Source organism: Phyllobates terribilis, unplaced genomic scaffold, assembly GCF_046119375.1.
Source record: "Phyllobates terribilis strain yellow unplaced genomic scaffold, ASM4611937v1 Scaffold_7__3_contigs__length_470593459, whole genome shotgun sequence".
In the NCBI taxonomy this organism is placed as follows: domain Eukaryota; kingdom Metazoa; phylum Chordata; class Amphibia; order Anura; family Dendrobatidae; genus Phyllobates; species Phyllobates terribilis.
Genome location: NW_027362767.1, coordinates 378,816,681 through 378,843,182, shown reverse-complemented (window position 1 = coordinate 378,843,182; position 26,502 = coordinate 378,816,681). Strand labels below are relative to the sequence as shown.

The 26,502-nt window shown below is 42.0% G+C and overlaps 1 protein-coding gene across 3 annotated transcripts; it reads right to left on the bottom strand.

The window, feature by feature from the left end:
* Window positions 1-581: 581 nt before the first annotated feature.
* On the bottom strand, window positions 582-26,202 carry CLASRP (CLK4 associating serine/arginine rich protein). 3 transcript variants are annotated; one of them, XM_073641410.1, is made up of 21 exons: window positions 26,089-26,202; window positions 20,662-20,789; window positions 19,767-19,864; window positions 19,579-19,680; window positions 18,579-18,658; window positions 16,620-16,704; window positions 15,463-15,599; window positions 14,472-14,568; window positions 13,824-14,007; window positions 13,642-13,715; window positions 13,090-13,131; window positions 11,577-11,783; window positions 9,657-9,944; window positions 6,878-7,036; window positions 6,549-6,588; window positions 6,033-6,093; window positions 5,220-5,278; window positions 5,062-5,108; window positions 4,343-4,422; window positions 3,637-3,661; window positions 582-2,279 (listed from the first exon to the last, which is right to left on the bottom strand). In XM_073641410.1, the coding sequence occupies exons 2-21, from the start codon at window positions 20,776-20,778 to the stop codon at window positions 2,237-2,239; spliced, it is 2,025 nt and encodes a 674-aa protein (XP_073497511.1). In that variant the 5' UTR covers window positions 20,779-20,789; window positions 26,089-26,202; the 3' UTR covers window positions 582-2,236. The 3 variants fall into 3 exon arrangements, 2 of the variants coding, with proteins under 2 accessions (XP_073497511.1, XP_073497512.1); XM_073641411.1 differs by having other exon boundaries at window positions 13,929-14,007; XR_012247488.1 differs by lacking the exons at window positions 582-2,279; window positions 3,637-3,661 and having other exon boundaries at window positions 6,545-6,588.
* Between the last annotated feature and the right edge of the window lie 300 nt (window positions 26,203-26,502).

The following is a 26,502-nucleotide window of genomic DNA, read 5'->3' as shown; positions in this document are numbered from 1 at the left end:
CCTGTCACTTGGGCTTTAAACCGCTCTGTTCCCTCTTCCTTAGAGAAGCACTAAGAGATAAGCAAGTCAGTGGAAGCAATGTTCTGCTGGGAAACCATGGGTCCTGGCTAGAGTGGACGCTAGTCGATCTGCAGGACCCGGTCCAGCAGCTACATCAGAATCTGTGGCTGCTGGATGGGAGCAGAGAATCGCCTCCTACCTCCCAACATCCACCTCTTCTTTCAATTATCCGGGCCGGCATGACGTCACTTATGTGTCACGTTGCAAAGATGACTTCGCATCAGTCTGGCTAATCAAAAGAAGAGCCTCACATACCAGAAGGCAGGCGGCGGGGCAGCCGGCCACTGCTCCATGTCCTGTATATAGATTTGCACCATTGATGTGCGCGTGCTGAAGTTTTACTTAGCTCGGAGTGCCAAGTAGCCGGTCAGGGAATGCCACAAGTTGTAGATTTGCTCCTGCATAGGTTAGAAACAACTGCGTGTCAGTATATAGTATAGGAAAAGTCAATTCATCACACAGAACCTTGCGCATTAGAAAGCAAAAATAAATTTATTTACATGAACAATAAAATAAATGCTATTCAGGAACCCAACATAATATTGTACAATATTCAACCTCCTGTGGAAAACCGGTTGGTAAATGATAAAGAATACATCACTCATTACACTATGGCATTATAGTGATTGAAGGAATTGTGAAAGTAACTGCAGAAAAACTTCGCAAATTTATAATCTTGAAAATGATCAATAATGCCAATAAAGCCCATGAAAGACCAAAAGAAAAGAAAAGGGATAACATACAGTGGCATGAATTTTACATTTCCTCATAAGACATGGTTTATTGCCACCTGCCAAAAAAGCAGATATTCCATGGAAAGTAAAAAAAAATAAAATAAAAGTGGATCGGTCACCAGGTTTCACAACACAATATTAAATAGCTCTTAGACCTGATGAGACCAGAGTACAAATAGAATTTGTATTTTAAATATCAGACAGAAAAACTTTCAAAAACTATTCTACAGCTATTCTCACATGGATTTTCAAAGCAAGTACACCCGCATCATCAGGTCAAAGATTTAATCGAAAGATGTAAGCAATTTATATTGTGAAATCTGGTGACAGATCACTTTTAAGACATGTGTCCTGGAAGACTTTACTGGTACAAGTAATGCAAGTTTGTCATATCGGAGAAAAAAAACAAACAAAAAAAAACTTACCCTCTGCTCTTGGATTTCTAGTACAGAATTCATCTATCTTGCATACACATTTTACTTGTTTGCATATATGATTAGTTAAAATGAGATCAGTTGTGTCCAGCTCTTTTTTCTTTGTATTTCTGCTAGTGCAAGACACGACTGATAAATTGTGCCACCGAGCTGGGTCTAAAAAAACAGAGAGGCGAAGAGATGTCTCGTATCAGAACGGACGGCACCAGGCACAAAACCTGTTTTGCCAACAATAGCATTAAAAAAAAAAAAAAAGTGGAGCGCCAGGTGAATGTCGAAAGACCCCAAAATGACACTTTTAACTGCAAAGGGAAGGGGGAAAAAAAAGGGGGGAAAATTACAAAAGCACCAGTGTGGAGGATAGAGGATAGCCTTACCACAATCATCTTCTGGATCCTTGTGAAATGTTAGAGGAAACTTACTCCTAACAGTTTTACTACAAACTAACTCCATCTTGTAGGTGCTCTTGTAACTACTAATTGTTCCATAGTTGGCTCCATCTGCAGATTAAAAAGTGCAAAAAAAAAAAAAAAAGTGGCGCACTATCAAGTCTCTGTAAGACTGGACCCAGACATGCAGTTTTTGGTGCAGATTCACCTGAGTGCAATTTCTTTGCTCTAATGCCAGAGTGGATGGATGAATAAGTCTTTGCATGTTTCCTTTTTTTGTGAATCCACTCCTGGTGTTGTCTCACAAAGCTGCATCCAAAACTGCACATGTGATTTCAGCCTAAATCAGCAGGCAGGACCAGGTTAAGCAAGAGGCACCACCACAATCTACAAGATGTATAGTTCATAGGAAACCTGCCATTGCCTGTGAGCACTGGTAAATTATGGGATAAATGTTTAACCTAAAAAGTTAGTTAGTGGTCTGTAGTATATGGAAGTGACATCCTCTCAGACTCCACGGTCCAATATATGGAATGTACACAGTCACTTGAGCGAGAGCCATATTTATAATGTAGGACGTATAATACAAGGGCAGAGTCACTAAGAAAACCTTGCACCGTTAGTGTCGATGATGAGGGCTCCTGGATCTTGAGCGTGATCTCCTAATAAAAAGAAAAAATAACATTTATACAAAATCGATAGGTAAGCAAATACTTTAACAATGTTCTGGACCACCCAACATATCCCTAAACAGGTGGAAATGTGTCTTTACTAATGGGGTGGTCTCACCACACACACAACTATTTTAAACCGATGGCGTCTAGGCGGTTGCCATGATTCTCGCCTTTTGAAACGTTCAGTAAACTGTAGATGATTGGGAAAGCTGCTCATCTTGATCGTTTTTGGGGAAAAGTAGTATTACGTGGCAGTCAAGCAAATAAATGACGGTCTGTGTACTTAATGGCTTATGGCTGCCATTGCTGGAGGTGGCTGGGGGACCTGAGACATCATTCTCTGACGGCAGTGTAGTTAGGAGTTGTCCTTATGGGATAAACCCTTTTATAACATATCTATTTTATAATTATGTATGAAGCATGCTCGACCACCGAGCCATTCCTTCTCTATAAGACTGCGAAAGAAAGCGGCAGCACTCCGCTTTCTCATAGAGAACAAGTGGAGCGGCGGTGGAGCATGCGGGGGGCCACTACTTTCATATGGGGAATAGTAAAATAAAAGCAAAGCTACGATAAGAGGAATTAGAATTTCCCCCAAAAATTACATTTTTTTTTCCCGCTTATTGTGGCTTTGCTTTTATTTTAGTGAGGGTGCTCACAAGTGTGAGGACCCTTCACATGGGTTGTGAGCTTGAGTATCATAACCAAAATATCGACCGATGCCTCATATACATTATAAATATTTTTTGTACATTTTATTATATTCAGAATGCAGCCAGGCCCATTAACGTTACCCCAGTTTACAAGGTTATCTGTCCTCATGGGGTGCACTTATCAGATTAGGCAGGTTGCCCAGCATTATATAGTATGGGCGTCACTATTAGGCTGTAAGGCAGACCCTGAACTACCTGTGTGTGACCAGCGCCCTATACAAGCCTTTTTGTGTTCAATTTTAATACTAAAAAATCACCCCCTCCATGAACTGGTAGGTTGTGAGTGATTGTCTCATCAGTATTTTGCACCCGCGTAGCCGCCATCTTTATTATAGGTGTTTGCTGTATCCTGATAGTGCATTCGCTCTGTGACCTGGGCAGGTAAATACTGCTGCCCTTTTTTTTTTTTTTTTTTTTTTTTTGCTTCTAAAATATGCTGGAGATTACACTTGTATAGACAGCAACCCCCCAATCTTTCAGAAAAAAGAATTTACACCTTAAATAAAATCAATGTATATACAATGTAAAAGGAAAGGACTGGGCCATTTTTGGCTGCTTTAATAAGCCTGAAAACTTTCCATGTTGTAATGGAAGAATATGAATTATGAGCCAAAGCACCCGGTGTATATTACCTTTTTGAAGAGCTGTAATCCCGACCTGCAATAGGAAAAAAAGGAATGCAATGTAAAACCGCTAATGATAAAGTCATACTTTTCATCACAATATGTAAGGAATATTGCAAATGGTGGAAGTACTCCGCACTCCAAAGCCAATAGGAGCTGAAGAGGCTCAGGACTCGGTATGACGTCCTATCGATTGGTCCCAGTCACAGCGTGTATTCACACCAAACGCAACTTTTACAGTCACTAGATTTATGCTGCCCCAACATCAGGGATAAAATAAAAACAAGCAGGCATGATTTACTCCGAAATGCTGCGACGTTTCAGAGAAAACAGTTTGAATAGCCGGGGACCATAGAGAGAAACATGACTAGTTTGGTGCTGCCCACATTCGGCTTTTCCCAGCACCGCTCTGATTGATTCACAGGTCTCTTACTTGTATGTACACAGGGAGAGACCTGTCAGTCAACTGGGACAGGAAGAAGCCGACCAGGAGCCACACACCGGTCTCTCCCTATAGTCCCCGACCATTTCTAACTGTTTTCTCTAAGTTTCGGAGTAATCGCACAGCCAGACCCCAATTCATGCTGTCCTTGGTTTGGGCAGCATGAAACTAATGACAGGTTACCTTTAAATGCAGCACACATAATAATCCAATCACTATTTATCACATGGCAGCAGATATCTGCAGCACAAGGACAATTTACAGAGCGCTTACTGTGTCTCGGAGAAGGCGATCGGCTTCTCGTGTAATGCCTTTCCCATTCATCACGCTCTCGCTCACGCCGCTCTCGCTCTCTGAAAAGAAACTATCTTTTAACATTCTTCATAAACAAAAGTGTAGAAATGAATAACAGAAGTGAATAAGGAACACAGTCGCCCCCCAGGGTTTGTAAGTCTGCAGGATTTGGGGGGTAAGTTCCTGTTGTCGTTACAATTTCAGCTAACAAACAACTAAAGAAGCAAAAAGGAAGCAGGCATCGCCATGTTGGCACCGGGTCTCCAGAGGTACGCGTGACAAAGTTATGCCGTATGAACCCCTGCAGCCAAATAATGGGCTGCAATGCTCAGACCTCCCCTGGACTTCAGAGGTTCGTCCAAAGAAAGCAAAGTGCAGCAGGTCCATAGCGGCCGCTGACTTATGAAATGTGAATTCTGCAGCCAATGTCATGCGAGCCTCAGAAGATCCGACGCCAGTAAGGGAAGCGAGTGTAGGGTACTTTTATTTTACAAGGGGGATTAAAGTATTTAAGAAGAGGTTCTGCAGCAGTGGTTAACTGCTAGAATATAAATATTAAAAATAATGAGGCTGTCCTGGCATGTTCTAAGGAGCTATGAGAAGTGACTAGAACATCACTGTGGAGCAAAGCAGCAGAACCCAAAACAAGAAATGTAGATGGAAAATGAGCCATAAAGTATGTGCCGAGTATAACCCACTTCATGCGGATCTTCCGTGCCATGGCTCTGAGCTCATCCTCGCGTTCCTAAGGAAGAGATTACAGAAGAAATAGGATACAATTAGGACTAGTCCCATAACTGACACTTGTATTTGCCCCTTCTTGAGCAGCGTGCCCGGGATAGCGTGCAGCCCTTACCTGGCGTTCATGCTCCTGCTGTATGATCTTCTCCTGAGCTGCCTTTTTATCCGCCTTGTCTAAAATATAAAGCAGAAGGCATAATCAATCTAATCTGATAACAAAACGCTGGTACCAGTACATTAAAAGGAGGCGTCAGAAAAATAAAATAAATTTTATTTTTAAGCACTGATTGTGGATCCAAATCTTGGCGCTCTGGAGGTCTGCGACCGGCTGCATCTGCTCTGTTTTACGTAACTAACAAAAAGGAGGTTATCGGATGTTTCTCTGAGCCAGTGTGTACCTCGGGAGCAGCCGGATCAGGATCCCCAAGGGTACTAGAGAAAGAGTATGCCTCGGTTTATTATTTATCAAACCATGCCCAAAAATAAAAAAATAATTTTATTGTCAGACAGCTCCTTTAAATGCTTTCAAGACCACTGGGTTTCGTATCGCTTTTGATGTTGCACCCTATGGTTTGTATCAGGAAATCTAACTATAGACTATTGTAAAGCGAAGCTTTTGCATGGGTGAAGTCTAGAGCAGCTATGCAATAAGTAAAATTGGGGAGAAACGACCCGGCGTAACATCACATTTGCACCAGGCCGGCTAATCCAGCGACCACAAACCAGGAAATTCTATATAATTACTTACAGACAATGGTAAACTGGATATGCTCTGTTACCTTTTAACTATAACAATAGCAAGAGGATCGGTCACTTCCACAAAAGCAAATATATCCACTTCACAGCAATGGATTCCCAATAACCTTTTTTTTTGTATACTCGTATCAAACATACGGCCACCCTGGTTATAGAAGGCACGATTACTCACACTGCTTGTTTAAGGCTTTCTGCATACGAAGTTTCAGCTTCTCCTGTGGCGTTAACTTGGCCTAGAAACATTGAGAAGTCATTTGAAGAATTAGTAGAAGTAGTAAAAGCAATTATTCTATGGAAAGCGTAGGCGCAGGAGAGAATTTCTGCTTGTATAAAGAGAAACATGTTGTTAAAGAGGACGTCAGAAGAGTGATGGATTACCAAACAACTAACAGAAAACTTGAGTAGAATCAGGAATTTCCAGAATCGTAGCTCATCATATAACCCTACAGATCACACAGATTTATTTTAATATTTTTTTTTTTTAAACCAAAAATGACCTACAGTATAAAAACATTATACTAAATTGTGTCATCGGCCTGCGGTGTAAATCTTATCAGCAGATGGCTTATTACTACACTCTGTGAGACATAAGGATGGATATATACGCCATGCTCTGTGCAATACACATGCCGCTAACCACAACACCGCATCCTGCGTCAATCAACAAAGCGGTAGAATTCTTACTGACTTTGGCTGCTCCGCAATCTCTGGAAACAGCAAGTTCTGGCCTATAAAAAAAAAGGGCAAAAATAAAACATTATTCAGGACATACTTCATAAGATATCGATATCTTAGAAATCTACACAAACTTAATGTGACCCCATGAATGAGCCAGAGAGGAAAGTCTCCAACAAGCAGCGACTTCTCAGAGATCCAAATTAAGGCCATGTAATACACCATTTACTCTGAATTGCACGCTGTATACTTGTCTGTCCTCATATTAAGGGGGTCATCTCTGATTAGACAATCCCTTTAATGCAGGTTCTGAATTGGTAAAAGTGGCAGGCGATTACTAACCTTTTCAATCGCTCTCCCACGGATGGAGATATTGTCCTTCCAACTCCCTTTTCTCGATTTGGAGAAGGACTTCTAGAAATACTACTTTGGCTACTGCCTTGAGAACGCCCACTGGTCTTTCCACCGCGGCCATATCGGTCAAGTGACCGTGAACGACTTCTACGAGGAGAAAAAGAAAAATATTGTTGGAAAAGATGACCCCAGACTCCGATCCAGCAACTGTCCATCAGCTGGAAGTAACCTAATTCTAAAAGCAACCTTGCGCAAGTTCCGGTCCTCAAAGTGCAGGCAGTAATCACTGAAATGAATGAAAACAGAACCCTCAATATGTCCATAACCTTAATACACTTTTCATTGAGAGTGGTTGGTAATGTGTGGCCCCCTCTGCACTTGTTGTTGGAACAAGCTGCACTTTTGAAATTAGTGGCATTCCTGGCTGCTTAACCCCTCCTCAATTTAAGTGGTAACTTACCTTTGGAGACTTAATGTACACTGCTCAAAAAAATAAAGGGAACACTGAAATAACACATCCTAGATCTGAATGAATGAAATATTCTCATTGAATACTTTGTTCTGTACAAAGTTGAATGTGCTGACAATAAAATCACACAAAAATCATCAATGGAAATCAAATTTATTAACCAATGGAGGCCTGGATTTGGAGTCACCCCCAAAATTAAAGTGGAAAAACACACTACAGGCTGATCCAACTTTGATGTAATGTCCTTAAAACAAGTCAAAATGAGGGTCAGTATTGTGTGTGGCCTCCACGTGCCTGTATGACCTCCCTACAATGCCTGGGCATGCTCCTGATGAGGTTGCGGATGGTCTCCTGTGGGATCTCCTCCCAGACCTGGACTAAAGCATCCACCAACTCCTGGACAGTCTGTGGTGCAACGTGACGTTGGTGGATGGAGCGAGACATGATGTCCCAGATGTGCTCAGTCGGATTCAGGTCTGGGGAACGGGCGGGCCAGTCCATAGCTTCAATGCCGTCATCTTTCAGGAACTGCTGACACACTCCAGCCACATGAGGTCAGGCATTGTCCTGCATTAGGAGGAACCCAGAGCCAACCGCACCAGCATATGGTCTCACAAGGGGTCTGAGGAGCTCATCTCGGTACCTAATGGCAGTCAGGCTACCTCTGGCGAGCACATGGAGGGCTGTGCAGCCCTCCAAAGAAATGCCACCCCACACCATTACTGACCCACTGCCAAACCGGTCATGCTGAAGGATGTTGCAGGCAGCAGATCACTCTCCACGGCGTCTCCAGACTCTGTCACATGTGCTCAGTGTGAACCTGCTTTCATCTGTGAAGAGCACAGGGCGCCAGTGGCGACTTTGCCAATCCTGGTGTTCTGTGGCAAATGCCAAGCGTCCTGCACTGTGTTGGGCTGTGAGCACAACCCCCATCTGTGGATGTCGGGCCCTCATACCACCCTCATGGAGTCAGTTTCTAACCATTTGTGGAGACACATGCACATTTGTGGCCTGCTGGAGGTCATTTTGCAGGGCTCTGGCAGTGCTCCTCCTGTTCCTCCTTGCACAAAGGCGGAGGTAGCGGTCCTGCTGCTGGGTGGTTTGCCCTCCTACGACCCCCTCCACATCTCCTGGAGTATTGGCCTGTCTCCTGGTAGCGCCTCCAGCCTCTGGACACTGGGCTGACAGACACAGCAAACCTTCTTGCCACAGCTCGCAATGATGTGCCATCCTGGATGAGCTGCACTACCTGAGCAACTTCTGTGGGTTGTAGAGTCCGTCTCATGCTACCAGGAGTGTGAAAGCACAACCAACATTCAAAAGTGACCAAAACATCAGCCAGAAAGCATTGGTACTGAGATGTGGTCGGTGGTCCCCACCTGCAGAACCACTCCTTTATTGAGGGTGTCTTGATAATTGCCAATAATTTCCATCTATTGTCTATTCCATTTGCACAACAGCAGGTGAAATTGATTGTCAATCCGTGTTGCTTCCTGTTGCTTCCTAAGTGGACAGTTTGATTTCACAGAAGTTTGATTCACTTGGAGTTATATTCTGTGGTTTAAGTGTTCCCTTTATTTTTTTGAGCAGTGTATTTTTAGTTCCAAATTCATGAATTTTTTTTCTCAACTGAGTTTCATTAAAAAGTTTGCCTTTTTATAGTCTTTGTCACACTGTCTTCTGCTGACTGCAGAACAAGTCAACTGAAAGTATCAGCAGAAGGAGTTATCCGAGAGTCCGTCAGTGAGCACATTCTCACGGGAGAGTTTCTAATTTGTTTTTTTCTTTATCCGCCTTTTCTGAGCTCCTCTTAGCAGATTTATAGCCAAAGAGCACATTAAAATTGAATATGCAAGGAAAACAGTCTATAAAATGCAAACTGTGTATAAATTGTAATGAAACCCAATTGAAAAATGATTTTTAGACACAAATATATGCATTTAAAAGGGATTGTCCACTACTTAGAGAAGCCCTTCTCAATCACTACATTCTCCCATCTAAAATAAAAACTCTACTTTGGTGCCAGAGCAGATCCAATGATGAAGGCTCCAAGAAAGATTTTACGGCAAGTATCAAAAATCCTTTTATTTTACCTGGGGGAATCTAGCAATTGAGGCGGGTTTGTCTGAGTAGTGGACAACCCCTTTAACAAACAAACAGAAAAAGCCCCTAATGTATGACAAGTCATAAATTAAGTGTCATTTTATTTAAATATTCCCTATTTTTTTTAAAATATCTCAAAACAGGTTTTACATTAATGTGTAATAAAAAAAAACTTTGGGTTTATATACAACTTACCGAGACCTTCGCCTGCCCCCATAATATCGATCACGGTCTGGGGATCTGGATCTGGAATACTTTCTGCTGTCTCTTGTCCCTCCTGCACCAGAATATCTTCTTGTGGGGCTTCTAGAATACCTACGAGAGCGGGAACGGGATGTTGATCTACGTCGGCGGTTATCTCTCCTTGATCTGGAGCTTGACCTAGACCTAGACCTAGACCTAGACCTGGACCTGGAGGTTGTTCTGGAGCTAGACGACGTAGTGGAAGACGAAGAAGAAGATGAAGACGACGAAGACCTCCGTCTAAACATGGAAGTTAGGGGGAAAAAAAAGGAAAAAGTCAAGTTCTAAAGTAGCTATAGGGCAATCCAAGCGTATGAGACTACTCCTAACCGGGCTAGTATATTAATGAGAGAAATTTATATTAGAATAAGAAAAATATATATCACAGTAATCAAACACTAGTTGCCAGGAGGAGCAACGTCTAACATCCTCACTTACCATAAGGAAATGTACTTTAAGACAGAATTAAACAAAGTCATGAAAAAGTAAAAAAGGTAAAAAATAAAATCCCTTTTCCTGAGAATCTGCATTATCTCTTTTTCATTTTTTATTGTAGTGCTTTGTGCACCAAGACTGCAAACTTCCTTTAAAAGCACAGACATATCGCCAGCCTCACGCTTCACTGGTAGCAACCAGTGCCAGGCAGGATGATAGGTCCACATAAAAAGTAGGGAATTAAATGAGTAGTTTAGGCAAAACAGACAGTGTTATGAATAGAGCACAGATTTAAAGGCTATGAACACCTCCGACATGGATAAATTTTTTTACGCATATTACTAGTTACCTTTAGTTAATAAAACTGCACTAAGTTTCAGTTTGCAACTTCTATTCATTCATTCAGACCCCCGTTTGCTAACTGATCAAAGTGTCATTTTTGCACGTGGGAGCGTCCCTCCCAGTAATACAGGCTGGACGTGATCCGTAAGTGTATTGAGTGTGCTGCTGTCTTCACCAACTCATATATCAGCACAGTTTCTATCTGGCACGCATTTCCTCTTCATTTGCTTTGCTCCTTTCCTACACCCAGATTTATTTGCCCTCCATAAGACTGTAGATGTTTCCCTCCCTCCACATAGGAGATCTGAGTATATCCTCATCCTGGCTGCTCTCTCAACACACAGAATGGAGAGAGTGTCAGAACCAGAAGATTTCCAACATTTTTTGCAGAGATAGATAAGGAACAAAAGGCACCAGTAGCAGCAAAATGACATTTTTTAATGAAGACTATGTAAAAAGTTATTTAACTTTGCCTTTAAGAAGCAAGTTGTCAATAAAAAAAAATAAGAAAATTGACATGAAAGGAGTATGTAGCCTTTAAAAGAAAAAAAAAAAAAAGTGCTAGCTCATTAAGGCCTGCACTAGGTATAAGCCAATCAGTTTTGCCTGAAATGCTCATTTAGGCGCACATTAATTTGGCTGTATTTTACATCGGTATTACGACCGAAATTACCAGCCTGACCTTTGGTCTTATGATCTAAACTCACAGCATCATATGAAGGTCTATGGTGCAGCAAGTTCTGGTCACAAGACCATTGGGTGGGTTGGAAATTGCATCCGTAATTCGGATTAGAAAATATGGCCACAATAAGGTTGTAGCAACCTTTAAGTTAAAAAAATAAAAAATTGGGGGGGTAGATTCTTTAACTACTGTGCCAGTATAATTTATTATGACTCTTTCATAAGTTCTTATGTTAGAGCATTTAAGTAATGACTGAAACAACAGGGCCATGTACAGACAGCATCACTGCCCCATTCCAATTACCGGTTGGGGAGTTCCGGCCCTTCTAATGCAGAAGACTCTGGGCCTCCCGCCCTCCCCCGTAAACTCCGACCCATACGACATACGGCTGGGGAGAATCGAAAGTTACCGACCGGGAGGCCTCTTTACGACCTGAAGAAGTCCCAGGGGCCTGTGAATGTGGGGCCCTTTTGTTGCCGCTGCTCGCAGGAGCTTGAGCTGCGGGGCCAGAAGCGGATTCATCTTCACTGCCCCCGAAGCTGGTTATAAAAGTAATAGCTTCCTCACGCCCTTGGCTTGGAGAGCGGGAACGTGAAGCAGATGAGGACTCTGACTGGGACCTGCGGAAAATAAAAGGAGATGTATTTTAAGAGTCTCCGATACAGAACATTAACAATATATTATTTACTTAAAGGGAACCTGACATATTGAGCATGGTCGGCTTTAATTATAGCAAGATCCTTCCTTCCCATATACATGTGGACTTTAGTCTAAGAGAGGATTCACATTAGATAGGTTCCCAGCAATGAGAATCGCCTTATTGTGGCTACCAGGTACACATGAATTGGCCAATTTATGCACTAAGAAATCAAATTTATTTTTATTTTCTAGAGCAGTAATGCAATTCAAACTTCATATATTTCATGTTTGCATGCTATAGCGTTACAGTGTGCAACTTTATTTGTTGGTTAAATCACACAAGTCACATGCAAGTTGCTGTCACACGTGACTTGAATTGAAGTCTATGGAAAACGGGTCCCATGCGACCAGCAACAGAAAATCCAACACATTTGGAGACAATTTCCACTGTTGTAAGTCACCATAGGAAATCATTAGATTGAATATTACAAAGTGACACCGAGATGTCAATGTCGCCCTGTAACTCTAACCCAATACATATATTGCAAAAGATCAGTCAGTCAATCTGAATGGGCGGAGAGATGCTGGCAGGAACATACCCGCCACGACTAGATGCCACGTCCATGGCCTCGTTTTCAGCTATGTTGTTCTTGGAAAAGCCACTGATTTTCAGAGTAAACATACACATTTCTAATGAAGTAGCCATGAATCATGAAACCGATTCCATAGATCATACAGGATATATACTAACTGAACACGATGGGCCTGCATGCATCTCTCCTGGTATTGAATATTTATTTTAGCAGCATTTAAAGAGTCAGTCACCAGGTTTTTACCATCTCATCTGTGACAGCATAATGCAGGGGCAAAAACGCAAATTACACTGATGTGTCACTTACTGGGCTGCTTACTCTAGTTTAGATAAAAATCACAGTTTTATCAGTAAGAGATCATCACTAGACTAGTAAGTCTGCTGCCATGTAGTCCTCCATACTCATGAGCTCTGTACAACCTCACCACTGATTAGTGGTTTTCTACCTATGCACAGCGTACACTTAGAGCTGTCAATCAATCTTGTGGGCGGCGTTATACAGAGCTCAGCATTCAAAGAACTGCTAGATCTAAACAAAAAACTATGATTTTATCAACTTCAATAAGCAGCACAGTAAGTGACACATCGCTGTATTCAGGATGCTCTCAGATGGGGCAATAAAAACCTTAACTTTAATTAAATGTAACTAAAATACATCACAAATTTGCACTTTGTGACCAACCCTTCCTACTCACCTCCTGTAAGGATCATACGTTGGACTGTCTCGTCGTGCATAACTGTACAAAGTAAGAAAATAAATGGTAATGATTTACTTTATGATACAAGTTGCAAAAGTGATAAAAAAAATAAATCATGAAGTCTGCCATTTATTACCCAACAATAAATGCGCTTAAGATTAGGTGCACATGACTGTATGTTCTCACACGAGAGAAAAAAAAAAAAAATATGGGGTTGATTATGCAAGTCACCCTCTGATCAGAGTTTGATCAAATTCTCTTGGATGAAAAGATGGAGGGAAAAAAAAGTCTCTATCTTCTCCATTCTGTCATTACATGCAAATCGGACTGCAGTCCAATGGATGTTTTCCATGCACTCATTGACTTGCATGGCAGAGTGCGACCCAAATATCGGATCAAACTCAGGCATGCAGTGAATTATTTTTTTCCCCCCTCGGATCGGCGAGTTCTGAGGAAAAGGGGAAAAAAAAAAAATAATAAAATATCGTTCATGTGCACAGGCCCCAAGGCTTGTTTTTTTTCTCATAGGAGGAAACCATATCTCTGTACCTGGGTGGACTGATCTTTCTTCCTTTAAGTCGTTTTTCTCTAAACTCTCTTCTCTGCCGTCGGGAACGTCGTCCCTACAATTACATGGAGACAAGTTTTTACAATATCCCGATCCCTCGGAAGACAATGTTTAATAAGGTAAAAGGGATCTGAGGGAATGATCTAGAAAATGTACTAAGTACAAGCCAATTTAAAGAGGGCGATGTGGGCCAGATACTGTCTGAAGAGGTCAGGCCTGTTGCAATGAACCATGTCACGTCCAGCTGTCTTTTGGTGCAGATCCTTACAGAATACATGGCCTTCTCCTCTTCCAAAGCTTTAGCATGTTTTATTGCTTCAGACTCTTCTTTATCTTTACGGAGCATCCTAAAAGACAGAAAGACACACAGGAGTCAGTCACTGTCAGAAATATTAAATAGCACATACATTTAGAAGAAAATTGCTTAATAAAAATGGTGCTTTGTGTAGCAGTGACCACTGCTAATCTGTGGTGGACATGGGAGCATAAATGGTGTCGTAAGTTGCCTTGATCCAATATGGCTATAAGGGCGCAATCAGATGCCGTATAAATTGGACCAATATCGGATCGCCCGCAGCTCTCCCAACATGAATGTGACAGCTGCATGGAAATATATGAAGCCGTCACACTCGGGTCGGGAGAGCTGTGGTCTGATCTCAGTCCGATTTATACAGCCATCTGACTGTGCCCTATAAAGTACTTTGTGCCACAATCAGACAATTATCAGGGTCCAGTATTTATGGCACCAAATCGAGCAGTAGTAAAAACAGGAGGCCACAAATGTTGTACTCCACCCCTCTTGGTCAAGTACCTGACAAAGTCTCCCTCGGCCATCCCATAAGTGGTGGCCTGCTTGTTCAGATCAGCAACCTGCTCCTCTGTTATCTCATCTACATCCACTTCCACATCTGAAAATAATAAATTAGGAGTTGGTGATGAGTTCATGTAATATTCAAGCTAGTCATAAAGCCACTAAGATTATTTAAAACTATTTTTTTGCGGTATTTTCAGGAGTACACAGCTCCCCTGTATTCTGTGGAGTGGCGCGCTGCTTTTTGATTGACAGTTCAGACCAGAGCCGTGGTTGCACCGCTGACCCGAACTGTGCACTTCCAATACAGCTACATGAGGTATATATTTGAGTCTATGGCTTTTGAGAAGCACAGAGGGTGTGTGCACACATTGGGGCTTTTTGCTGAGTTTTTGGAGCGGAAACCGAGCAGAGAATCCAAATTTGTAAAGGGGGATTTGGAGAGTTTCTGCTCTGAAAACACGAAAAAGACTGAGAGGGCCCATGCCTTAACTCAAGATCACTGGGACTGGGAGCTACGAGTGTACTATAGTGACTCAGCCGGCTTCAGAGCAGCGCTCACAAGCTGGTCAGCACTGCGCATATCCGGCCACAGCAGAGGACACACAAGTCCATGTGTAGATGAAACTGTTGAAGCGACCCTACACGATCACTACCCTCTGCCGTGGTGCCGAGTTGCTGTGGAAATTCTGGAGAGGATTGTGTCCAGATCCACTGCTAATTAACAGGACACGCTTTCCTACTGTTTCTACAGCATTACATCATGCCAGAAGATCAGGTAGGATAATGAAAGTGAAGGTAGGCTTCAACCCTGGACACTTTATTTTTTTTAATTTAGTTAGGGAGGAAATATAGTAAGGCAAATGGAAAATATATAAGGTCTAGACAAAGATTGCACGCCAAGTCAGACCTCAAGACTACTGTGCTGCAGAGAGATTGCAATATGACAAACAACAAGTGAGACAATAAATTATTGTGCAAGTAAAAATACCTATGTCTGGTATGACCTCATCTTCATCAGATTTGCTCTCATCATCAGAATCTTCATCCTCTTTGTCAGAGCTTCCTAAGTCCGCCACTGTGCTGTCATCGTATGTGTACCCGATGGAGGCCTTCTTTTCTGCCAACCTACATTGTATAGAAATATATATGTGTACTCCTAATATTTCCCTATAGGTTATATAATGTTTTACTTAAATGGTCTGAATTGAATAGTTGTTTACTAATATGACTACTTATTGCTTGGATCACAATAAATATATATTCCCTTAAATTGTTAAAATTCACCAAATAAAAAGTTGTTATGGAATATAATATATATTATGTCACTGCTGTTTCAGTATATATATATATATATATATATATATATATATATATATATATATATATATATATATATATATATATATATATATATATATATATATATATATATATATATATATATATATATATTTTTTTTTTTTTTTTACACACACACAAGCAGCTGGGTTGAGTGATGTGCACTGTGGTCACTGCTGCAACCATACTGAAACAGCGCTAAACCAAAGGAGGGCAAGCGATAAAAAAAAAAAAAAAAAATTTATGTCAACCCAGTGCAGGCTGATAGGAGTACAGAAAGTTCTAATCAACCAACCCCTTTAATCCCTCGAGGACCAAGTAATTTTTTAAGAATTATCTTTTCTAAACTTGTCTATTTTTTGTACATATCTGTATGAGGCATTATTCTCAGTAGGATAAATTGTACTTTTTATAGAACTATTTTTCATATACGAACATTGTTTCTTTCTATACATCAACCTTCATGTGGATGATTTAAATTTATTATATTATGACCAGCTCAAAAAAGTGAACATTTCGTTTTCAGACACTACTAATAAATATGTTTTTGTTTGTTTTGTTTTTTTTACCATGACAATTTTAATTTAATGTTATCCTACGATGCCCAATAGGAGGTGATGAGGGCCTTTATCAGACCTGTCTGCTATAGTAACCCATCTGTACCCCACGATAGTGTATCAAGGGAAGGAAGGGGGGGCTTTGACTGTATAACTGAAAGGGTTAAAAGTTCAGAGGTTTATTTGATCTCCATTCTTGGAGCAGGGCTGAAGCAGTGAGGCTAGAATTGGGAATCATGCTAACACTTACCTCTTCTTCTCATCGTCCCCTGGTCTTTGTAGGCCGCCATACAGTTCATCAATATAAATCTGGTACAGACACTGCTCTTCAGAAACTAAAACATGAGCCAAATAAAACATACAGGAAAAAGAAGAAACAAAGGCGCATGCATGTCTTTTCATTTTCACATTTAGCAATAATCTATTTTTATTTATTTATTTTTTTAAAATAATCAAGAAATAACACAAAAGCAGATGGTGAAAAACATTATATTAACATAGCACCGTGCGGCAGATCATTCGTGAATTGCAAATTTTTTAAAATATATATACACACACACACCTCAAAAAAATAAAGGGAACACTTAAACAACAGAATATAACTCCAAGTAAATCAAACTTCTGTGAAATCAAACTGTCCACTTAGGAAGCAACACTGATTGACAATCAATTTCACATGCTGTTGTGCAAATGAAATAGACAATAGATGGAAATTATTGGCAACTATCAAGACACCCTCAATAAAGGAGTGGTTCTGCAGGTGGGGACCACCGACCACATCTCAGTACCAATGCTTTCTGGCTGATGTTTTGGTCACTTTTGAATGTTGGTTGTGCTTTCACACTCATGGTAGCATGAGACGGACTCTACAACCCACAGAAGTTGCTCAGGTAGTGCAGCTCATCCAGGATGGCACATCATTGAGAGCTGTGGCAAGAAGGTTTGCTGTGTCTGTCAGCCCAGTGTCCAGAGGCTGGAGGCGCTACCAGGAGATAGGCCAGTACACCAGAAGACGTGGAGGGGGTCGTAGGAGGGCAACAACCAAGCAGCAGGACCGCTACCTCTGCCTTTGTGCAAGGAGGAACAGGAGGAGCACTGCCAGAGCCCTGCAAAATGACCTCCAGCAGGCCACAAATGTGCATGGGTCTGCACAAACGGTTAGAAACTAACTCCATGAGGGTGGTATGAGGGCCTGACGTTCACAGATGGGGGTTGTGCTCACAGCCCAAGACCGTGCAGGACGCTTGGCATTTGGCACAGAACACCAGGATTCGCAAAGTCGCCACTGGCGCCCTGTGCTCTTCACAGATGAAAGCAGGTTCACACTGAGCACATGTGACAGACGTGACAGAGTCTGGAGACGCCGTGGAGAGCGATCTGATGCCTGCAACATCCTTCAGCATGACCGGTTTGGCAGTGGGTCAGTAATGGTGTGGGGTGGCATTTCTTTGGAGGGCCGCACAGCCCTCCATGTGCTCGCCAGAGGTAGCCTGACTGCCCTTAGGTACCGAGATGAGATCTTCAGACCCCTTGTGAGACCATATGCTGGTGCGGTTGGCCCTGGGTTCCTCCTAATGCAGGACAATGCCAGACCTCATGTGGCTGGAGTGTATCAGCAGTTCCTGCAAGATGAAGGCATTGAAGCTATGGACTGGCCCGCCCGTTCCCCAGACCTGAATCCGGCTGAGCACATCTGGGACATCATGTCTCGCTCCATCCACCAACGTCACGTTGCACCACAGACTGTCCAGGAGTTGGCAGATGCTTTAGTCCAGGTCTGGGAGGAGATCCCACAGGAGACCATCCGCAACCTCATCAGGAGCATGCCCAGGCGTTGTAGGGAGGTCATACAGGCACGTGGAGGCCACACACAATACTGAGACTCATTTTGACTTGTTTTAAGGACATTACATCAAAGTTGGATCAGCCTGTAGTGTGTTTTTCCACTTTAATTTTGGGGGTGACTCCAAATCCAGGCCTCCATTGGTTAATAAATTTGATTTCCATTGATGATTTCTGTATGATTTTGTTGTCAGCACATTCAGCTTTGTACAGAACAAAGTATTCAATGAGAATATTTCATTCATTCAGATCTAGGATCTGTTATTTGAGTCTTCCCTTTATTTTTTTGAGAGATATATCTATCTATCTATCCATCACACACTAGGAAGAAGTTAGATTTACTACACATTAAAAAGCTATTACATACTTCCAGCAAAGTCATTCTGTACCAACCCACGGTAGCGTTCATAATTACACTTTCGGTCATCAGCTTCCTGCTCCGGTGATCTGGTAAAGGCAGAAATAAAGCCACTTTAAGCCTTCAAAAATAATTGTGAAAATGACAAACCATAAAGACAACCCACCTCCCCCTCCAAATTATTTACCCCCTCTTTGCTCAGCTGTCCCTGGCAACAACAATTTATTAGTGGCCCTATAGTGCTGCATAAGTATAATTTATTTATTTTTAATAAAGAAGATCTCCATTTTCTGCCTTGCGTCCCCAACGGTCACCAGACATTAAAAAATGGTTGACTGCAGAGCTCATGTAATACTGGTGAGGAGACAAGCTGTGGAGTATTCTGTGGTCATTATTAAAAAAAGGTTATACAGCAGAGGACAACCCCTTTAAATTAAGGAAACTTAGCAGTTGTAAGAAACAGAATCATGGATATTACAACTGATTACCATTTGTAGCAAAATTCAAGGACATGACGCAACGATTGTTCGCGACAACTAAAGTATTAAAAAGGGGACATTTTTACATTTAAAGGTAATAGTATGGCTGTGCAGTTACTTAGATCCCAATAAAAATGAAACTTTTTCCCACAGAAATCTGATGCATCAGTCATTAGAAATCTAGTCTAAAAGCCATATGCAAATGAGGAGGTTGGAAGTGCACTGGGGCATGTCACTGCACTTGGAAGAAGCTGTCCATGTGCACTGACTCGCCCCGTGTGTTTAGAAAATGGCTTCCATCCTAGATTTCTCATTACTGGCACAATGGATCTCTAGACAAAGTGTCATTTTTATTACGTGGACAGGTGCTTCTATATGTAAAAACGTGCCGACGGGTTCCCTTTAAGGATTATGGAAACAATATATAGTCATCTGACCCCAAACATTTATATAAAAGCCTTTTGTAAAAATCCTTTAACTTAAAAAAATAAATAAATAAAAATGTAGAAGCAGAAATGGCCTCTGCTTACATTGTGGTGAGGAGAGGAGGTTTATATTCTGGAATATAGTCAAGATGAGCACGGACATCAAAGCGGTCAATCATGTTGTTGGGGTCCCCCTGCCATGGCATCCTGAAAAGAATATGTATATATAAAGATGGTAAAGCACTCTGCAGCGGTATTACAGAAAACGTCTTTCCCGTGGTGGGGACACTCACATGTTAACGGGGCTTTCAGCAGCGAGCGCCACAGCAGAGTCCAGGTGAATCTTACAGAATCGTCCATGTACCTGAAGGAACTGAGCTGGGTCTTTTTTCTAAATAGAGAATAATATAAATATTAAAAAAAAAAACTCCAAATGATAAAAAAAGATAGAGGCAGCACTCCAAAAATTTGACTCATGTCAAAGTGGCAAATTGTCATTTTCTGGCCAATCCTGCGGTTTCACATTTGCTTCTAGAAAATCTGGATGAAAACCAATATGGCAGCAATTACTTTTATAAATGATTATCATTCAAGTCGTCTATGCTCAGATATAACAGCATAGGCGCCGGTTCATCAAAGTTTCAATGTGGTATAAAAGCTTAAAAAAGTTGGAAAATTGTCACAACCTTGAGTTTTCATGCCAGGTTCAGGGGACAGGGACGCGACGCCACACATCAACTAATTTATGAGGGGCTGTGATGGTCCATACGGCAGAAATCTCACTCTGGTCTCTGATTAGTGAAATTTCTAGAGTAAAAAGCCACTCAGACGCGAGACTCCTGACCCGGACATTATAGCCTCCTATATGTCTTCAGGGGCTCATGCAAATCTCTGTATAATACGGCTGAGCATGGACTCTCGATTGTGACAGCCTCATAGAAATGTATGAAGCTGTCACACTCAGGCCAGCCTATGCATTGTTGTCCATGCTTGGAGCATGTTGAACGATGTCTGCAAGAGTCTTTAGGATGATGAATTCCGGTCGGGACACCCGTGGCCATCACACATCAAAGACCTTGAAACCTGGATGTGCAAAAACAGTGCAATAGGGAGGAAGGGTTCCTAAATGACACCCTAAAAAGGCGTGTGGGCAAAGGTGAACAACTAAAAAGCATCATCTTTACTTACGATCTTCTCATAGTATTCCCGCCGGCGCTCTGCCCGCTTTTTATAATCCACCATCATCCCCCGCAGCTTCCGCTCGTGCTTACGAGCTTCATGCCACATCCTTGAACCAGTCTTCATCCGACAACTTACTGAGGAGACAGAAATAGAATAAACCTATTATAACAAAAACATGCACATCGCTTATATACACTGTGCGCAGAATTATTAGGCAAATGAGTATTTTGATCACATGATACTTTTTATACATGTTGTCCTACTCCAAGCTGCATAGGCTTGAGAGCCAACTACCAATTAAGTAAATCTGGTGATGTGCATCTCTGTAATGAGGAGGGGTGTTGACTAATGACATCAACACTCTATATAAGGTGTGCTTAATTATTAGGCAACTTCCTTTCCTTTGGCAAAATGGGTCAGAAGAGAGATTTGACGGGCTCTGAAAAGTCCAAAATTGTGAGATGTCTTGCAGAGGGATGCAGCAGTCTTGATATTTCCAAACTTTTGAAGCGTGATCACCGAACAATCAAGCGTTTCATGGCAAATAGCCAACAGCGTCGCAAGAAGCGTGTTGGCCAAAAAAGGCGCAAAATAACTGCCCATGAATTGAGGAAAATCAAGCGTGAAGCTGCCAAGATGCCATTCGACACCAGTTTTGCCATATTTCAGAGCTGCAACGTTACTGGAGTATCAAAAAGCACAAGGTGTGCGATACTCAGGGACATGGCCAAGGTAAGGAAGGCTGAAAAACGACCACCTTTGAACAAGAAACATAAGATAAAACGTCAAGAATGGGCCAAGAAATATCTTAAGACTGATTTTTCAAAGGTTTTATGGACTGATGAAATGAGCGTGACTCTTGATGGGCCAGATGGATGGGCCAGAGGCTGGATCAATAAAGGGCAGAGAGCTCCACTCCGACTCAGACGCCAGCAAGGTGGAGGTGGGGTACTGGTATGGGCTGGTATCATCAAAGATGAACTTGTGGGACCTTTTCGGGTTGAGGATGGAGTGAAGCTCAACTCCCAGACCTACTGCCAGTTCCTGGAAGACAACTTCTTCAAGCAGTCGTACAGGAAGAAGTCTGTATCGTTCAAGAAAAACATGATTTTCATGCAGGACAATGCTCCATCACATGCATCCAACTACTCCACAGCGTGGCTGGCCAGTAAAGGTCTAAAAGAAGAAAAAATAATGACATGGCCCCCTTGTTCACGTGATCTGAACCCCATAGAGAACCTGTGGTCCATCATAAAATGTGAGATCTACAGGGAGGGAAAACAGTACACCTCTCGGAACAGTGTCTGGGAGGCTGTGGTGACTGCTGCACGCAATGTTGATCGAAAACAGATCAAGCAACTGACAATCTATGGATGGAGGCTGTTGAGTGTCATCATAAAGAAAGGTGGCTATATTGATCACTAATTTTTGGGGGTTTTTGGTTTTCATGTCAGAAATGTTTATTTCTAAATTTTGTGCACTGATATTGGTTTACCTGGTGAAAATAAACAAGTGAGATGGGATTATATTTGGTTTTCATTAAGTTGCCTAATAATTCTGCACAGTAATAGTTACCTGCACAAACAGATATCCTCCTAAAATAGCCAAATCTAAAAAAAAAAAACTCCAACTTCCAAAAATATTAAGCTTGGATATTTATGAGTCTTTTGGGTTGATTGAGAACATAGTTGTTGATCAATAATAAAAATAATCCTAAAATACAACTTGCCTAATAATTCTGCACACAGTGTAATGTGAACACAAACAAGTCAGCACAATGTTACCAAAATGGGCAAGAATAAATGTATCTTTCCCCATAGAGTAAAATGAGGAATATAAGACATGTTAGTAAATACTATATAATACACAAGAATAGAATAAGAAAAAAACACTCCATTCATTTCAGCATTGGAGGAAATTCTTGCTGAAAAAAAAAAAAAAAAAATCAAGAATCTGCACCAATTCCACAGCGTGTGAACGTTCCCCTTGTAAAGCTGCCAGTAGTTATAACACTTTGCAGACTCTGTACAAACTTTATAAAAACTTTCCAACTGGACATTGTAAAAGTTTCTATTGTTAAAAGGGAACAGGTCATAACAAGGAGATGGCTTCTCTCCTGAAAAGTCATATTGGTTGATCTCCTAAAATCACTTCCTGACCTCCCACAGGCCAGAATACATCATAGCAGCTAGGTGTGGCACGTGGGCAATGGTGGAAGCTGTACGGCCCTGGCCTCATCCGCGCACTATGTGTTGGATGCCACCATCACATATCCTGGCATACTGAATGTCGATCAAGCCAGGAGTTGCATGAAAAGGGATCGGCCATTGTGATTCTTCAGGATAGAAGCTCCACCCACATGACATTTGGATGCAGCTGGTGATATCTTAAAACTTCTTAATTTATTGGCTACAGCAGCAACCAAAAATAAGTATATATATAAAAAAAAAAAAAAAGTATAGTTGACAGTTTAAATGTAAAAGATGCAGCCAATCAGCAGCCGTTGATTGTCTGCAGCAGTCACAAGACATTATGCAAGGAATGTGGCTCTGGGAGAGAAGTACAATTATTATTATTTTTTTTAATCTAAGCAGCAACGCCGGACCATTAATAAGTATTTGTCCTTATTAGGCTCAACTTCGATCTTCAGGAGGGAGCGGCTCCCCTTCCTCCGGGCTTCCAGTTTGTCAGGCAGCTGTGTATGCCTGATCGACCTCAGTGTCTGGACCAGCAGAATAGCTGAACCGCTGGCCTGAACACAGAAGTCTCCGGTGCTGCATCAGAGGAACACAAGGGCACTGAAGTTGGATGGATCCAGAGATCCGGTCAGCTTCAGAGCAGCGCTTAAAAGTTCTATTCGAAAAATATTGTAAGCGCTGGCTCCTTGCCTAGGAGACTAATTACCACTGGACAACTGCCAACATCAGCAGTAGCTGGTAACCTGGGAAACAAGATGTAAGCTATGAGGCCACGGCCCCACTATCACTATTTTTTCTCAGGAGTGGGAGCCAAAACCAGGAGTAAGTGATAAATGCAGAATTGGTGACTTGTTTCTATTATACCTTTTTTCTGATTGTTCCTCACCTGGTTTTGGCTTCCACTCCTGAGAAAAAATACTGACCGAATACTGATAGTGGGGTCGTGGTCTAAAACTAAAAAGTTCCTGAGAACAGAGTATTTTTTTTAATAGCGAGTTGCAAAGTTACTGTTTTACAAGCAATTGTCAATTTTAACCATCTACAATAAGAATAACCCTTTAAAAGGGATATATAAGTCAAACAGGAAAATGCTAATTCAGATTATAAAAAAAAAATAAAAATTGTAACATCGGCTTCATACAATCCAGTCTGTCATAAAACGTTGCTAATGCAGGCATGCATGCATGCATGCATGAATGACCGACCGAACGCATGAAAGAATGAATGAAATCGACAATTTTTGGCTGATCCAGTAGATGCTTGTGGAGCCGGGGGATCACAGGACAACACACCCCACAGAAGTAGGAGAAAATAGCTTATGTGTAAAACCAGCAGAACAAGCTAATAAATCCGCTCTTCAAACAAGAGATTAGCAATTTGTATAAACAGAATGTGTCCAATATAATGTCACGGACAATAAAGCAGCTTTTATCTATGGGAGGTTCCTGATGCAGTGCTGCAGGTGGGAAGAAAAAAAAAATGTAAAAAAAAAAAATCCCCGTAGCCATCTGCTAAGAAATGCACAAAGCAACAAAAACTCTCCACAAGCCGACATGTAAATATCTAAACATTCCCGTAATCAATGTAGCACTTTTAATGAGTGCACCCTGGTATCACAGCAATTATCCCTGACAACACTTTAGTCCAACATGTGATCAGTGGGCAATCTCAACAGGAGGCAACAGAAAAAGAGAAAAGTTAAACTTTTTTTAAAGCATGCAAATTGTCCTACAACCCCTTTATACCACCCTCATAGGTGCCCCTGCATAGCCCCGAAAAAAGTCTTTAATTCATGTCCCTCACGTCATGCAAATTGCACGGTCCAGTCCAATGGGTGGAACTAGCTCACACTCAGCGTCGCCCCGATCCTTTCACAGGCCGCAAATATTATCTTTAGCTATGTTACTTATGACTGTTGTACATGAACCTGTGAATTGTTAAGCGCTGCGGAAGATGTTGGCGCTATATAAATAAAGATTATTATAATTCTATCTTGATGAAAAGTGGATGACGTGACCCTAAACTATTCGTATGCACGTGGCTCATTTAAAGACAGGTGCAGCAAGACCTTTACATGGCCAGTCTGTTCCTCTATTACTGAGAAATCAGCATTTGAATCTATATGCAAATGAGGCTGAAGAGCTATAGTAGATCTGAAGCCGTTGTCACTCCAGCTCCAGCTCTATTTCCCGCCTCCTCCTGCTTGACTGACAGCCTCTATACTGTAACTTTAGGAAAAGGAGTCGTCAGTCAAGCAGGCAGCGCTGGGCGGGAGGAACTCTCTGGGTAAAGGCAGTGCTGGACTTTTCTTAACTTACGCATATAAATAAATAGTTTGGGCTATGGAATCTGGCTGACAGATTTAAAGGGAATCTAAAGGGAATTTGCTTCTCCATCTGAGAGCAGGCTAATGTAGGCACAAAGACCCTGATTCCAGGAATGGGTCACTTACTGGGCTGCTTGCTGTAGTTTTGATTTAAAAAAAAATAAAAATAAAAAAAAAAAAATCACTGTTTTATCAGCAGATTATCACTAGAGGACTAATAAACCTGCTGCCATTTAGTCCTCCATATATATGAGCTCTTTATAACCCTGCACCTCTGTGTAAACTGTGCATAGGCTGAAAGGGCTGCCAATCAGTGGTGTGGGCGGAGTTATGCACAGATCAGCATTCACAGCTCTGCTAGATCTGCAGCAGAGAAACCTGTGATTTTATCAAAACTGCAGCAAGCAGCCCGTTAAGTGATATATCACAGGACTCAGGGTCTCTGCCCCTATATAACAGTTATAATGGAGTGGACAGCCCCTTTTAGAAGGAACTACAATCAGGCTGAGCATAGGACACAGCCCCCATCTTTGAACCTGTATGACAGCACAGGCGGCTTCTGATCAGGACAGTGCATATGAAGAGGTTGCACCAATCCTGGGGGACGATATAAAATGCAACAACATGAAATGATAAATGCAATCTGCAGAATTTATTTTGCACAAATGAGCTTTCAGCAGTGACAGAGCCTTGTGCGCCTCCGCCTGCCTGCAGACTACATGCTGCACGCCAGCTGTCATGGCAGCAGCTCCCAGGCCATGCAGCACCCAGAGCAATGGCGGGAGCCTCCCCTGCTGTGTTACACCGTCAGCTCCCCGCACCCATCCCCCAACACAGCAGCACCACATAACTCCATATACACGGGACACAACGACCGCAGAACACCGCTCCCTACAGCACCCTCCTCACCAGGTCCCTGCTTCTACAGACCGGAAATGATGCGACTGCCGCAAAGCTGCTCCCGGATGCCGTGAGGGCGAATGTGGGCGGGGTATATGCCCACAGAGTGACGTCATACGCTGCGCGCTCCCATTCACGTTAGTGCGCAGGCGCGGTGGCAGTCATGTGTTTCTCAGCGCTTCTAGAACGAGCCACGCCTTCCTTACTGGAAACGCGCTCATTGGCTAAAAAAGAAGAGTCATGTGACTGTTTTGAATTACAAGAGTATGATAAAGCCATTTTTCGGGAGACCAAAAGTAGCTGACCAGGAATGACAGCTGAAGACTGTGTCATAGGGGCTGTAACAACGAGCTATCTTCAGAAAATAATCTAGAGTTTGAATAAAGTTTTTATGTTAAAGGGGTTTTCAGAAGACTCCTGTGC